This window comes from Mirounga leonina, unplaced genomic scaffold (genome assembly GCF_011800145.1).
Source record: "Mirounga leonina isolate KUSES-001 unplaced genomic scaffold, KU_Mleo_1.0 Mir_454, whole genome shotgun sequence".
Taxonomy (NCBI): Eukaryota; Metazoa; Chordata; class Mammalia; order Carnivora; family Phocidae; genus Mirounga; species Mirounga leonina.
The window spans coordinates 6,449,553-6,465,693 of record NW_023270763.1 but is presented as its reverse complement, the minus strand read 5'-3'; the positions used below and the strand labels follow the sequence as shown (position 1 = coordinate 6,465,693).

At 43.1% G+C, this 16,141-nt stretch overlaps 1 protein-coding gene across 1 annotated transcript; it reads left to right on the top strand.

Moving 5' to 3' along the window:
- Nucleotides 1-10,896: 10,896 nt before the first annotated feature.
- LOC117999233 (olfactory receptor 1361-like) lies at nt 10,897-12,326 on the top strand. The gene has a single exon (XM_034988174.1). It carries the CDS (start codon nt 11,247-11,249, stop codon nt 12,324-12,326), a length of 1,080 nt encoding a protein of 359 aa, XP_034844065.1. The 5' UTR covers nt 10,897-11,246.
- Nucleotides 12,327-16,141: the final 3,815 nt, after the last annotated feature.

The window sequence follows — 16,141 nt, the reverse complement described above, 5'->3', positions numbered from 1 at the left end:
AAGAAGACATCCAAATGGCCAACAGACACATGAAAAAGTGCTGAACGTCGCTCGGCATCAGGGAAATCCAAATCAAAACCTCAATGAGATACCACCTCACACCAGTCAGAATGGCTAAAATTAACAAGTCAGGAAACGACGGATGTTGGCGGGGATGCGGAGAAAGGGGAACCCCCCTACACTGTTGGTGGGAATGCAAGATGGTGCAGCCACTCTGGAAGACAGTATGGAGGTTCCTGAAAAAGTTGAAAATAGAGCTACCATACGATCCAGCAATTGCACTACTGGGTATTTACCCCAAAGATACAAATGTAGGGATCTGAAGGGGTACATGCACCCTGATGTCTATAGCAGCAATGTCCACAATAGCCAAACTGTGGAAAGAGCCAAGATGTCCATCGACAGATGAATGGATAAAGAAGATGTGGTATATATATATATACACAATGGAATATTATGCAGCCATCAAAAGGAATGAGATCTTGCCATTTGCAATGACGTGGATGGAACTGGAGGGTGTTATGCTGAGCGAAATAAGTCAATCAGAGAAAGACATGTATCATATGACCTCACTGATATGAGGAATTCTTAATCTCAGGAAACAAACTGAGGGTTGCTGGAGTGGGGGGAGGGTGGGAGGGATGGGGTGGCTGGGTGATAGACACTGGGGAGGGTATGTGCTATGGTGAGTGCTGTGAATTGTGCAAGACTATTGAATCACAGATCTGTACCTCTGAAACAAATAATGCAATATATGTTAAGAAAAAAAAAAGGAAGAAGAAGATAGCAGGAGGGGAAGAATGAAGGGGGGAAACCTGAGGGGGACATGAACCATGAGAGACGATGGACTCTGAAAAACAAACTGAGGGTTCTAGAGGGGAGGGGGTTGGGGGATGGGTTAGCCTGGTGATGGGTATTAAAGAGGGCACGTTCTGCATGGAGCACTGGGTGTTGTGCACAAACAATGAATCATGGAACACTACATCAAAAACTAATGATGTAATGTATGGTGATTAACATAACAATAAAAAATTTAAAAAAACATAGTGGAAGTCCTAGCCAGAGCAATTAGGCAAGAAAAATAAAAGGCATCCAAACAGGAAAGAAAGAAATAAAACTATCTTTCTTTACAGACAAAAGGATCTTATATGTTGCAAACCCTAAAGATAACACACACAAAATATAAGAACTAATAAATTCAGCAAAATTGAAAGATATAAAAATCAACATACAAAAATCATCTGTGTTTGTGCTCATTAACAAAGAATAGCCCAAAAAGGAAATTAAGAATTAAGAAAACAATTTCATTTATAATAGCATCAAAAAGAATAAAATAGGGCTGCCTGGGTGGCTCAGTTGGTTAAGCATCTGACTCTTGATTTCTGCTCAGGTTGTGATTTCAGGGTCATGATATAGCCCCGAGTCAGGCTCCACACTCAGTGGGGAGTCTGCTTGAGATTCTCTCTTTCTTCTCCCCCTCTGCCCCTCCCCCCCAAGATAGATAAATAAATCCTTAAAAACAAAAGAATAGGTGCACCTGGGTGGCTCAGTTGGTTAAGCGTCTGCCTTCGGCTCAGGTCATGATCCCAGGGTCCTGGGATTGAGCCCCACATCAGGCTCCCTGCTCAGCAGGAAGCCTGCTTCTCCCTCTCCCACTCCCCCTGCTTGTGTTCCCTCTCTTGCTGTCTCTCTCTGTCAAATAAATAAATAAAATCTTAAAAAAAAAAAAGAATAAAATACTAGGAATAGAACCAACTAAGTAGGCAAAAAATTTATACACTGAAAACCACAAAAAGTTGCTAAAAGAAATTAAAGACACCAATAAATAGAAAGATACCCCATATTCATGGATTAGAAAACTTGTTAAGATGTCAATACTATCCAAAGCAATCTATATATTTAATGTAATTTCTATCAAATTTCAAATGGCATTTTTTTTTCAGAAATAGAAAAATCTATCCTAAAACTTGTATGGAATCTCAAGAGACCTTGAATAGCCAAAACAATCCTGAAAAAGAACAAAGTTAAGGTCTCAGACTTTTTTATTTCAAAACTTAGTACGAAGCTACGATAATCAAAATAGTGTGGTACTGGTATAAAGACAGACATATAGACCAATGGAACAGAATAAAAAGCCCTGAAATAAACCCTCATATGTATGGTCAAATGATTTTTGACAACGGTCCAAAACCATTCAATGGGGAAAGAACAGTCCTTTCAACAAATGGTGCTGGGAAAATGCAATATCCACATGCAAAAGAATAAAGTTGGATCCTCACTTTACCACATATAAAAATTCACTGAAAATGGATCAAAGACCTAAATGTAAGAGCTAAAGCTATAAAACTCTTAGAAGAAGGGGCACCTGGGTGGCTCAGTTGGTTGGGCGGCCAGCTCTTGATTTCAGCTCAGGTCATGATCTCAGGGTTGTGGGATCAAGCTGTGCTGGGCTCTGTACTTAGGGCAGAATCTGCTTGTCCCTCTCCTTCCCCCTTTACCTCTCCCCCCACTCTAAAATAAATAAATTTTTTAAATAATTAAAAAATAAAACTCTTAGAAGAAAACATAGGGTAAAACCTTCACACTATTGGATTTGGCAGTGATTTCTTATATATGACACCAAGAGCAAATGAAACAAAGGAAAAAATAGATAACATGAATACCAAAATTTAAAACTTTTCTATATCAAATGACACAATGAACAGAGTGAAAAGCAATTTATGGAATGGGACAAAATATTTATATATCATATAACTGATAAGGACTTAATATCCAGAATATATAAAGAACTCCTATAACTTAATAATTAAAAAAAGATCTCATCAAAAAATTGGCAAAGGATGGGCGCTTGGGTGGCTCAGTCGTTGGGCATCTGCCTTCGGCTCAGGTCATGGTCCCAGGGTCCTGGGATTGAGCCCCGCATCGGGCTCCCTGCTCAGCGGGAAGCCTTCTTCTCCCTCTCCCACTCCCCCTGCTTGTGTTCCCTCTCTCGCTGTGTCTCTCTCTGTCAAATAAATAAATAAAATCTTTTAAAAAAAAAATTGGCAAAGGAACTCTGGAAAACAGTATGGAGGTTCCTCAAGACGTTAAAAATAGAACTACCCTACAACAATTGCACTACTAGGTATTTATCCCAAAGATACAGATGTAGTGAAAAGAAGGACCACACGCACCCCAATGTTCATAGCAGCAATGTCCGCAATAGCCAAACTGTGGAAAGAACCAAGATACCCTTTAACAGATGAATGGATAAAGAAGATGTGGTCCAGGGGCGCCTGGGTGGCTCAGTAGTTAAGCGTCTGCCTTCAGCTCAGGTCATGATCCCAGGGTCCTGGGATCAAGCCCCGCATCAGGCTCCCTGCTCAGCCAGGAGCCTTCTTCTCTCTCTCCCACTCCCCCTGCTTATGTTCCCTCTCTAGCTGTCTCTCTCTGTGTCAAATACATAAAATTAAAAAAAAAAAAAAAGTAAAAAGAAAAAAGAAAAGAAGATGTGGTCCATATATACAATGGAATATTACTCAGCCATCAGAAAGGATGAATACCCACCATTTGCATCGACATGGATGGAACTGGAGGGTATTATGCTAAGTGAAATAAGTCAAGCAGAGAAAGACAATTATCATATGGTTTCACTCAAAGTGGAACATAAGCAATAGCACGGAGGACCACAGGCGAAGGGAGGTAAAACTGAATGGGAAGAAGTCAGAGAGGAAGGCAAACCATGAGAGACTCCGGACTCTGGGAAACAAACTGAGGGTTACAGAAGGGGGGCGGTTGGGGTAACCGGGTGATGGGTATTAAGGAGGGCACGTGTGGTGATGAGCACTGGGTGTTATACACAAATAATGAATTGTTGAACACGACATCAAAAACTAACGATGTACTATATGCTGGCTAACTGAACATAATAAAAAAAATTGGCAAAGGATGTGAATATACATTTCTCCAAAGATATACAAATGACCAACAATCACATGTAAAAATGTTCAAAGCACTAATCATTCAGGAAATGCAAACCAAAACCTCATATCCATTAGAATGTCTACTATTATATATACGGACACATATATATATACATACATATGTAACATATATATGTACATATACATGTGTATATATGTTGTGTGTATATATATAAAACAGTATCCACTCTACCTCCCTCCCACTTGTACAAAATAATTACAAAAGTTTCAATTATCATTGTTAAGAAAGCCCTTAGAAGACAACAGCAATTCCACCTTGTGCTGGTGCCTGAGTTCCCTCTGGCAAGACAAAGTTTTAGCCCCTTGACCATAAATTCATATGTAGAAGTGTCCAAGTCACAGTGCCCTCCCATGCTTGCATATACTTGCTGACACCGTTGTGTGTGATTCCCTAAATGTTTCACACGTATTTTATATTTATTGATGTTCCCTCTGTAGATTCTTCTTTGTTCCTAATAAACTTTAGTAAGTAAAAACAGAAAATAAGTGTTGATGAGGATGTGAAGAAAGTGGAACCTTTGTGCACTGTTGGGAATGTGAAATGGTGCATCCGCTGTGGAGAACAGTATTGGAGATTCCTAAAAAAAAAATTAAGAATTGAACTACCACATGATCCAGAAATTCCATTTCTGGGAATCTACCCAAAAGAACTGAAAGCAGAATCTCAAGGAGATATTTGTACACCCATGTTCATAGCAGTATTATTCACAATAACCAAAAGGTAGAAGCAACCCAAGTGTCTCATCAACAGATAAAGGAAAATGGACTATATCTATATGGTGGAATATTATTCAGCCTTAAAAAGGAAGGAAATCCTGACAGCTGCAACACTGATGAACCTTGAGGAGATTATGCTAAGTAAAATAGGCCAGTCACAAAAGGACACATACTATATGATTCTGCTTATATGAGGTGTCTAGAGTAGGCAAACTCATAGAGACAGAAAGGACAGTGGTGGTAGCCAGGGAGCTGGTGGGAGGGAGGAATGGGAGGTTGTTTCATGGGTACAGGGTTTCAGTTTGGGAAGATGAAAAGAATTCTGGAGATTAGTTACACACCATATGAATATACTTTTTTTTTTTTTAAGATTTTATTTATTTATTTGAGAGAGAGAGAATGAGAGAGAGCAAGCACACGAGAGGGGGGAGGGTCAGAGGGAGAAGCAGACTCCCTGCCGAGCAGGGAGCCCGATGCGGGACTTGATCCAGGGACTCCAGGATCATGACCTGAGCCGAAGGCAGTCGCTTAACCAACTGAGCCACCCAGGCGCCCACCATATGAATATACTTAACACTACTGAAATGTACACTAAACAATGGTTAAGAAGGTAAACTTGATATTATATGCATTTCATCACAATTTTTTTAAATGACCATCAACATAAACACTGAGTTCTAATCTGATTGAATAAACAACATGAATTCCCTGCATGGCAAATAAAAAGTAAGAAAATGTTAAGGCTTTCCCTGTAGACAAAAGTAACAAATTAAACCCCTGGAAGTAGTAACTTTCCAGTAGAAAAACCCTAAGGAGATGATGTGTCTGGAGTCCAGGAGAATTGGGCCCAGCCAGACCCAAGGCAATTACTGCACATTTATTTTTAACAATGCCCACTGAGTATTGTTCCCTAGAGGCCAAGGGCAACCCTGCAAATAATTCAAGTGTGAGCCCCACGCATCTCTCCTTGGCCCAAGAATCAGGGCTGCTCTCTCAGCCTCCTTGCTCACCCTGCCTTCCACCCACACACTTGCTCTGCATCTTGCTTCCATTGGGGCCCAGGCTTGAGTCTCTGGCTCTAGGAAGCTTATGAGCCATCTGCCTCTCCTTAGCGAGGAGGAGCAACTCAGGAGGAGGCAGCTTCCTTGGGTGGGCTTGGCAGAAATCAAACCAACTGAACAGGTCAGTGATAATGTAAGGGCAGAAGAAGACACTCTTCTCTCAATGCCCCAAAATGTGTAAGCCTAAGACACTCCACTTCTCAAAGACAAGCAGAATCAGAGACCTGTAGGGGACCTTGGAAACCAGGCAGGGATCCAACCCCATCACTTTACAAACTTCCTGAACTCATGTAGGATTAGATTTCGGGACAATCTCTCTCAGCCCTGCCCTCATTCCCGACTATGAGGGCCTATCCAGTAATTCCAACACCTTCTAATGCTTATCCTTGGAAGAGACATCTGAAAATATTTGCTGGCGCTCAGACACGCTCAGAAGGAGAGGAGGTGACTGCCTACAATGGCCTAATTCCTATAGCTTGTTTAATGGAAGCAACTTAGCAAGGAAAACACTAGCAGAAATTAAACCTCAAAGTGTTCCCATTACCCTCCAAATTAACATTTTTTTTAAAGATTTTATTTATTTATTTGACAGAGAGACACAGCAAGAGAGGGAACACAAGCAGGGGGAGTGGGAGAGGGAGAAGCAGGCTCTCCGCCGAGCAGGGAGCCTGATGCAGGGCTCGATCCCAGGACCCTGGGACCATGACCTGAGCCGAAGGCAGCCGCTTAACGACTGAGCCACCCAGGCGCCCCCAAATTAACATATTTTTGTTGTCAGATGTACATAGATGTCATCTGTATGTACCTGCTACTTTATGTTCAGCTTTTAAAGTCTATGTCATAGACAAATATCCAGAAATCAACACATTTTTTTCATTTTTAGTATCTGTATAATATTCCATTGCATTGATACATCATAGTTGCAAAGATATAGACTCTGGGGTAGAATTTAAAAACTAATGTTTAAGGCGCCTGGGTGGCTCAGTTGGTTTACTGTTGATCTCTTAGTAAGGAATTTACTAATTTTTGTGTAACATTACACTCTACAACTCTGCTCAGCTAACTTTATTTTTAGCAGTGACTTCATTTCTTTTAATAGCTTAGCTATAAGATAGATATTTTGCAAAAAGTTATGTTTTTATTTCTTTTTTCTTTTCAGATAGCCATCACCAGCATTTCTAGCAAGATATTAAATAAGGAATGAAAACAGAGAATACCCATATTTTGTTCTTCTTTTTAGGGAAAAAGTATAAGTCTTCAAAAAACATGATGTTGACCTTTGTTTTTAAATACTCCGCTTATCATATTAAGAAAAAAAGCATTACCACTGTTTTCAGAGTTCTAATCTATAAGGTTTTGACAAATTTGTCTGGATCTCATTACAGTAGTTGGTATTTTGTTTGTGTTAAACTAGGTAATGGGTTTCCTTGAATCTGACGGATAATTCCTTTAATGCATTGTTTTCTTGGCTTGCACATTTTTTTTACTTGGGGCATTTGCATCTGTGTCTGTAAACAAAATTGGTCTAAAATATTCCTTTCATTATCTTGTTTAGTTCGAGTTTAAAATCATATTTGCCTCTAAAGATGAATTGAAGAATAATAACAGAATAACAATAGCCAAGTTAAGTGGGCACCAACTATGTGCAAACACTGCTGTTCTATGCACATTATGGGTATTTCCTCATTTAATGTTCATAACAACCCCTGTATGCAGATATTATTAATCCATTTTACAGATTATTACTATGTCATAATTTTGTGTTTTTATACTTTTATTATTGAACTAATTGGTCCTTAGAGGGTTGGAATATTTTCTTCATTGGAGTCAGACTGTTTAATAAGTTTGTATTTCTTTCTCCATTAGTGTTATATTCATGCTAATTCTTTTTGCATTTTGGGGGCTATTGAGCATATTTGTGAGTAGTCATCTGTTTTATTTGATAAGATGTGTTAGCCTCTAGGGTGCCTGGGTGGCTCAGTCGGTTAAGCGACTGCCTTCAGCTCAGGTCATGATCCCGGGGGTCCTGGGATCGAGCCCCACATCAGGCTCCCGGCTCACTGGGGAGTCTGCTTCTCTCTCTCCCCCTGCCCCTCAACCCTACTTGTGCTCTCTCTCTCAAATAAATAAATAAAATCTAAAAAGAAAAAAGAATTAAAAAAAATGTATTAGCCTCTAATTGAAAATAATAGTCAACTTAAATATAAATCTTTTGTACTAGCTATTAAATTTTCCAAATCCTGACCTCATTCTCATTTTCATTCTCATTTATCAAAACTGATATTGCTCATTAACTCTTTTTCAAAGAATCAATTATCAGATTTCTGCTTAAATAACTTTTCTTTTTCTGGGTCATTTGATTTTAGTTTTATTATCTACATTTTAACTTGTTTCCCCTTCTAAATTATTTAAGCAGAGCTAATTATGGCTCAATCACTGGGTAAAATTAAACGTGAGGACTCCAAAGTCAATGACAAGCATTTTCTCCACCCCTTGGGCTCTCACAGAACAGGTCCCGTATTCAAGCCAACACAAACCCCAGAGTTGTGGTGGTCACGAGAGAGAGAGATGCAGGACTGCTGCTGAAGCAGAACACAAGGCCAGTCTGTGCGCTGGCTGGCTAAGGATCAGATCTCAACAAATAGGTGTCTGAGTCCAGGTATGTATGGGTTAGTGCAGTGTAGAGCCTGTACCTACGGGGGTCTGAGTAGTGGCATTAGGTGGTTTACAAGGATGGAGACAAGTAGCATCAAATCACTTGGTGAGAAAGTGATTCCTTTTTGAGTTCTCCCTCAACCCTTCTGACTCCCTCTCAGAGAAATCCTCAGGTGCTATTTCCCAACTCCTCCCTGGGACTTTACATTCTCCTTTTTTAACCAAGGAAAAGTAGGTTTCAGACTGAGAACTCTCTGCAGGTAATGGTGTCTAGCTAAAATTCAGTAAGTGATACTGTTTTCTTATGTATCATGGAGCATAAATTTTCATTTTAATAAATGAATTTCAATTAACAAAATCAGTGAGTTATATAAGAGTATTAACGAAACAATAATACAGGTGATAAGTAAACGTGAGTGACATTTGGGAGACACGAAGTTGATATCAGGTGAAGAAGGACTATATTTAAGGTCTCACCCAATCTCAAAGATGTATGGTCACGAAAGGGAACATTAAGAACAGTTATCCCTTCATTCAACAACAGCATAAAATCATTGAGTGTCTCCTTTAGTCCAGGCATGGTTCTAGAAACTGGGGATATAGCAATACATAAAAATAAAGCTCCTGCCCTCATGAGCTTATGATATGATTGGTCAGAAAATGAGGAGGGCCGAGGGCAAGAAACCAGTGAGGCAGGAAAGGTGCCTCTGAACAAAACTGCGCTCTGAACCCAGTGGGGAATGTGTTTCCAGAAGGTGGATGTGCCAACTGCGGCTTGTTGGTTTTAGTAAGATGGAGCCTGAGGACCAACCACAGATGTGGCAATGGTGGCTTTGACCAGGTAAGTTTCATGGATTGCGGGGAAGCCTCAGAAGGCGGCTTCATGAGCAAACAGGAAGAAGGGAACTATGGTTTGCATACTGGACATAGTTTGAGGACTTTTCTGGAAAGGGGGAGTAGAGAAGTGAGCTGACAGCCAGAGGGGAATGTGGGCCAAGGGTGGATTTTCAAAACTGGGTGATGTCTGGATGTTGACAGGAATGATCCAGAAGCCAGGAGAAAAATCCTTTTTGTCTCAAGTTAGACTCTCTTAGCTTGGGTTTTCTTCAAATAGGCAGTACTTGGGAAGAGTACTTTCCTAACAAGTGGGAAGTAGTAACAAGAAATTTTTCTTCTCCCACATCTCCGGGAAGTGGAGGATTGGAAGGAAAAGAGGATGGTGTCACCCTGGTTGGAAAGGAGTACTGGTCAAGGAAGGGACAGAGTTTTTGCCACTACACATGCCGCAGCTCCCCGTCTCAAAATGTATCTCTCCCAGTACAGGCGATCCTCTCCCCCCACGTCCCTGCCCCATCCCACGTGCTCCACATGCCCCTTCTCCTGCCCCAGCGCTGGCCACTCCAGGAAGCCCTGACCCATTTACACAGAAGCCCCAAGGCTAAGTTCACCTGGTAGCACTTTTTTTTGGTCTTTTGGAGAAAATCAAAGCAGTGAAATTGAAGGAACACGTTTATCTTCCACACTAAGGAACAGGCCGAGAACTCAACTGGGATCTGCAGCATAGCCAAAATCTCCATCCCTCCTTTACCCTCCCCACCTGCACTGGTAAGTTTCTTTGCTCCAAGCAGGCTCCACCTCAGCAAAATGGTAGGGTGGACAAAGGCAACCGCCCAAGACGGTTTTACCGTTGTCACTCCCTGCCCAGTTCCTGGTGGGTCATAACCCTGCCCCCATGGCTTTTCAGACTGATTTCCCCCGTCAGCTCTTCCCCCATCCCTGCTCAGCACACTGACTCAAGTTCTTCCTTCCCCCCCTCCCTCTTTGTGATTTACATTCTCACAGGACCCAAATCCCAACTATGTCTTGTGAAGCAGTGGAAAATAATTGATATTATATCTAATGGAACTTCAGCTGAGCTCACACTGAACTATCAGGAACTCCAGTTTCTGGAGTCCAGTTTCTGCGGTCCTATTGTTTTCTTTTCCCCCATTCCATTCCTTTGGGCAATGTTACACTTGTAGTTTCTCTTTGTCACCTGCAGGGACAACTCTTACCCTCCAGAGGCAAGTCCTTTCCTGGATAAGCCCAGACAGAAGGGCTGGCTGAGCTGTCCCAGTCAGCAGGCTCTTCTGTCCAGGTTTGTCCTGACGTACTCCACCCACATCATTATCACAAGGACCAAGGTAACCCAGAGCCCGTGATAAGCGGCAGCTGGACCACCCTAAGTCCTGGGCCATATGTGACTGGGGGGACAAAGGAAGACAAAGTATTTGAGGGGAAGGAGGGTATGTACAAATAATACCCCCTGGTTCTATATATGTGCCATTGTGGTTCCAGAATTCTGTAGAGAAAGGGGCTTCAGGTGGCAATCTTTTTGGGAGTAAGAAGAAACTATAGTTCTTTACTTAATAGTGAAACAACATCAGTTGCTCAAATCAAAGAATGAGAGTACAACAGAAGTCTGGGGGGCAAAACACCCTAAGCACTCCTTGTTTGTTAGCACCACTGAGTCCCTGGCCATATGTCACAAGGATTCTCCTTAGAGGGATGGCAGATGGGGCTTTGCAGGTTTGGGATCAGAGCATTTTGGTAGTGAAATAATTAAAACTCTGACTTTGGGGTTTGTTGGGGCCAGAAGACTCCCTGGTTGAAGCTTTTCCTTTGGTAGATAGAGAGCCTTCTTTGGATTTCATACCAAATGAACAGAGAGATGTCAGTTAGCCGGATGTGAGTTGAGGGGTTGTATGAGGGAAGAAGGGGGGCATGGGTGCCACCCCCTATTCCCTATAGCCTGTGCCTGCTCTGGATCTCTCAGCAGGACCAGCCAATCATGGAGGGAGAAAACCAGACAAGCGCCTCTGAGTTCATCCTCCTAGGGCTCTCCAGCCAGCCTGAAAGGCAGGAGCTGATCTTTGGGCTCTTCCTTGTCATGTACCTGGCCGGGGCAGCAGGGAACTTGCTCATCATCCTGGCCATTGGCTCAGACTCCCACCTCCTCACGCCCATGTACTTCTTCCTCAGCAACCGTTCCCTGGTGGATTTCTGCTTCATCTCTGCCACAGTCCCCAAGATGCTTGTGAACATCCAGATGCAGACTTGGTCCATTTCCTATGGTGGCTGCTTAGCCCAGATCTACTTCTGCATTTTGCTTGCCAACATGGACAACTTTCTCCTGACAGCAATGGCTTATGACCGCTACATGGCCATCTGTCACCCGCTGCACTACTCCACCATGGTGAGTCTGCAAATCTGTGCCCTGATGCTGGGGAGCTCCTGGCTCATTGCCAGCCTCCACTCCCTGCTACACACTGTCCTCATGGCTCGGCTGGAGGTCTGTGCCAGCAACGTCATCCCTTACTTCTTTTGTGACCTTATTCCCCTGCTCCAGCTCTCCTGTTCTAACACCCAGCTCAACCAGCTCATGATTCTGCTGGTGGGGGGCTTGATTGTTCTCATCCCCTTTCTCGGCATTCTTGTGTCCTACACCCACATTGTGTCTGCTGTGCTCAAGGTCCCATCTGCCAGGGGCAAACAAAAGGCCTTTTCCACCTGTGGCTCTTACCTCACTGTAGTCCTTCTCTTCTATGGGACCATCACAGGGGTCTACCTGAATCCCTCATCCTCCCACTCAGCTGACAAGGAATCACTGGCTTCAGTGATGTATATGGTGGTCACACCCATGCTGAACCCCTTCATCTACTGCCTGAGGAACAAGGACATGAAGGGAGCTCTAAGAAAACTATTGGAGGGAAGGCTTTATCCTGTGGGCGATGACAGCCCCTCTCAGGGCCTTTGTGCTGGGAATGGGATGAACCAGGGACAGGCTCCACATATAGAAGGCTGGAAAAACACAGACCTCTTTGTCTTGGGTCACCATGGCCAGGGAGTCCTCTCATTACTCCATAAGTAATTTGCAAGTCCCTTCTTGGCCCCCCGCACAGACTGCTGAGGGACATAAACTCTCCCCTAAAGACAGAACCACATAAACAAATGCAAATTAGCTTTATCTACAGACCTTCTGGAGAGGATTCATGTGAAAAAGGTGAACTCATAGGAATCTATGGCCTGTGCTGATAGCCTATGCCAAAGGAATGCCCTCTGAGAGCCCCAGACACCCCCAGGTCCTCAAAATCCTTAACCCTCATGCATCGCAATTTCTAAACTCCTCTGCTATATCCCCACTTCCTCAACCACCATCCCCACATTCTGGGTTGAATCTAGCTCTGGGGACAGACTTGATTGTCCTCAAAGCCATCCCACTCGTGGCCTTGGATGCTGCTGGGTGGGGTTCCATACTCTAGGTACTTGCATCAGGAATGCCTGCAGCAATATCTCAGCTGAACACCTAAGCAGGTGGCAAGGGGTATGGTAGAGCTTGAAAGAACATTACACAGAAAGTCCAACCCACTGGGGCCGCTAGTCCTGGCACCACAGTTACTGGCCATTTGACTCCAGTCCATTTGAAATTCACCATTCTACCAAACACTGTGCTTTTTTAGTCTCTACTCTGTGGTTCCAGCAGGCCCAACTTGCCCATTTCTATCAAAATTCCAGGCGTCCTTCAAGCTTAGATAAAATACCATGCCCTTCATGAAGCCACCTCACATCTCCCCGACCAAGAGACAGTATTTTCTCTCCCCTGGAACGCCATATAATTCTAATTCTGTCAATCCTTTTCATACCTGGCTTTGCACGATTCATGTTCACCATAACTCCACTCCAAACAGGATGGCTGGGTCCTTTTTAAATTTTATAAAAGGTCCTATTCATCTTAAGAAACATCCTCAGAAGACTCTATCATAGTGCTGGGTTTAAAATAATGACTCAATAAAAGTACGCTGGTGATAGATGTTGATGGCGACCATGACAATGGCAGCACACACTGCAGAAAGAACACTTATGTCCTCTCCCCCCATAATTTAGTCTTAACCAATACCTTTTCTATCTCCCCCTCCCCCTCCAAGAAAAAAGAGCTACCAATCCAACTGGTCAGAACCTAAAGAGTTCACTGGTGCATATTTTATGAAGGGCAGTGTGCCCTAAAGGGTTAGCATCCAGGGATGAAGCCCCCTTCCTTCCAGCCTGCCCCTGGTTATTCCTCTTCTATTCACGGTCTCCTTGGAGTCCCCATTTTGGGACGAGTCACCCCTCTTTCTATATATACACCATGGCTAAGCACGCAGATCCTCAATTCAGACTTGGGACTAAGAGTGGGAGGGGGTAGGCCTAGACCATTTTCCAGCTAACCTTTGACCAGTGAGTCCACGATGGAGGTTACTGGGTGTAACTCAGATACTAACAAAGTGGCACTCTGGCTCAAAGTTTGCTATTGTTCTTTGAGCATATTGTTTCCTTAGGAGCCCTCAGGAGCTGGGATAATTGGCAGGGCAGGATAGGCTTTCCTGGGACTCTGACCATAAAACCACAACAATACCAACAAAATCTCACCACAAACCTGTAAAAATGATGTGAAGAAATGTTGACGTCAACCACCCTCACAGACTTGGCAGCATAAACCCAATCCCATGAACGTACCAGAACATTAATTTTAATTTTTAAAAATATTCAAGAAGAAAGGAAGAAAAATAGTTCCATTATCTACATTTTTAAAATAGCATTATTAAGTACCACTAGTAATAAAGTGGAAGTATCTTCAAGAATAATGAGAATAGGGTGCCTGGGCGGCTCAGATGGTTAAGCGACTGCCTTCGGCTCAGGTCATGGTCGTGGAGTCCTGGGATCGAGTCCCACATCGGGCTCCCGGCTCAGAGGGGAGCCTGCTTTTCCCTCTGATCCTCTCCCCTCTCATGCTGTTTCTCTCTCTCTCTCAAATAAATAAATAAAATCTTAAAAAAAAAAAGAAGAATGAGAATAATAAATATCACCTATATGGCATTTTCCAAGTCACATAAAATCTTTTCACGCCAACACCTTCTCATTCACACTGTATGCCTTTTCCACACCAAAGGGCCACAGCTACATCCACTTAACACATACAATTTGAGCTCAAGTGACAATTCTGTACCAGGTACTACATTCTAGGCACTGGGGATATATCAGCAAACAAAACAAAGGTCCTACTTTCATGCAGCTGGTGTTCCAGGGCAATGGAGGAGAACAGAAAAAAAAAGAGAGAGAGAGAAAGAGAACAGGTATACATAAAATATGTCAGAAAGCTCTAAGTGCCATAAAGAAAAACTTATCAAGGTCGGGGACTAGCAATTGATAAGGAGAGTAATTGTGGCAGGGCGGTGCTTCAAGCGTCCATTGCGGAGAAACAAACCACCCAAACTTAGTGGCTTAAAATAACAGCAATCATTTATTTTCTCTCTCATCTTTCTGGGAGTGGCTGTGTTGAGCTAGGCAACGCTCCTTCGGGGTCTGTCATGTGGTTGCAGACAAACAGGCTTGGGCTGGAGTTATCCTGAAGGATTCCCCACTCACGTATCGAAGGGTTGATGTTGGCTGTCAGCGAGGACCACAGTTAGGGCTATTGTTGGGGGAGTATCTATGTGTGGCCTGTCTGTGACGCGGGCTTCCTCACAGCATGATGGCTCGGTCCCAAGGGCAAGCATCCCAAGCACTGTTTTTCATGACCCAGCCTGAGGAGTAACAGCATCACTGCCTTCATATTTTATTTGTTAAAAGTGAGTCACTATGGCCAGACAATATTCAAGGGGAAAGGAATTAGACTGTAACTCTTGATGGGAAGAATGTCAAAGAATTCGCAGACATGTTTTTAAAATATCACAAGTACTTAGGGAAGATCTCTCAAGACAGAAATTCACGTGAAGAGAGAGATAAAGTCGTAAAAGGTCTTGAGGAAATGGGTTCCAGGCACAGGGAACAAGAGCACAGCCCCTAAGATTAGGGAGCATTCTTGGCATGTTGGCCAACATGCTCCAGAAAGAACTGTTAGCTAAGTAAGGTCTTTGACTTTTACTCCGAGAAGAGAAGCCTTTGGAAAGTTCTGAACAGAGAAGTGAAATAATCTTATTTATATTTTCTAAAGTTCTTTTTTTTTTTTAAGATTTTATTTATTTATTTGAGAGAGAGAGAATGAGAGACAGAGAGCATGAGAGGGAGGAGGGTCAGAGGGAGAAGCAGACTCCCCGCCGAGCAGGGAGCCCGATGCGGGACTCGATCCTGGGACTCCAGGATCATGACCTGAGCCGAAGGCAGTCGCTTAACCAACTGAGCCACCCAGGTGCCCTAAAGTTCTTTTATGATGAAGAGACTATAGAATGGAAAGAAAAGAAGCAGCTCCCTGCTAAAGTCATCCAAGAGAGAAGATGGTGGCTCAGACCTGAAAGTGCTGGAGGTAGTAAGAAGCTGCTAGACTGTGTGTGGTTTGAAATAGAACCGACAGAATTTACTGATGGTTTGGATTCGGGGTATGAGAAAGCGGGCTCTAGGCTTTTTGGCCTGAGCAACTGAGGGGATGTAAGATCTATCCACTAAGATGAGAACAAAAAAAGATGTTTGGATGGTGGAGAGAAAACAAGGAGTTTGAGATGCCTATTTGATCTTCAAGTGGGTAGCTGTATCTGTGAGAACTCACAGCGGAATTCAAAGCCCCCTGGGATCTGGCTTTGCCCTCCCCACCCCGTCCACCCCCCGGCTATGCCACCGAAATAGATCTCACCAATATCACAAATGATTCTCTAACTTGATAAGGCCAGTAGCATTAAACACATTCACACTGTTGTGCAGCCACACCACCAT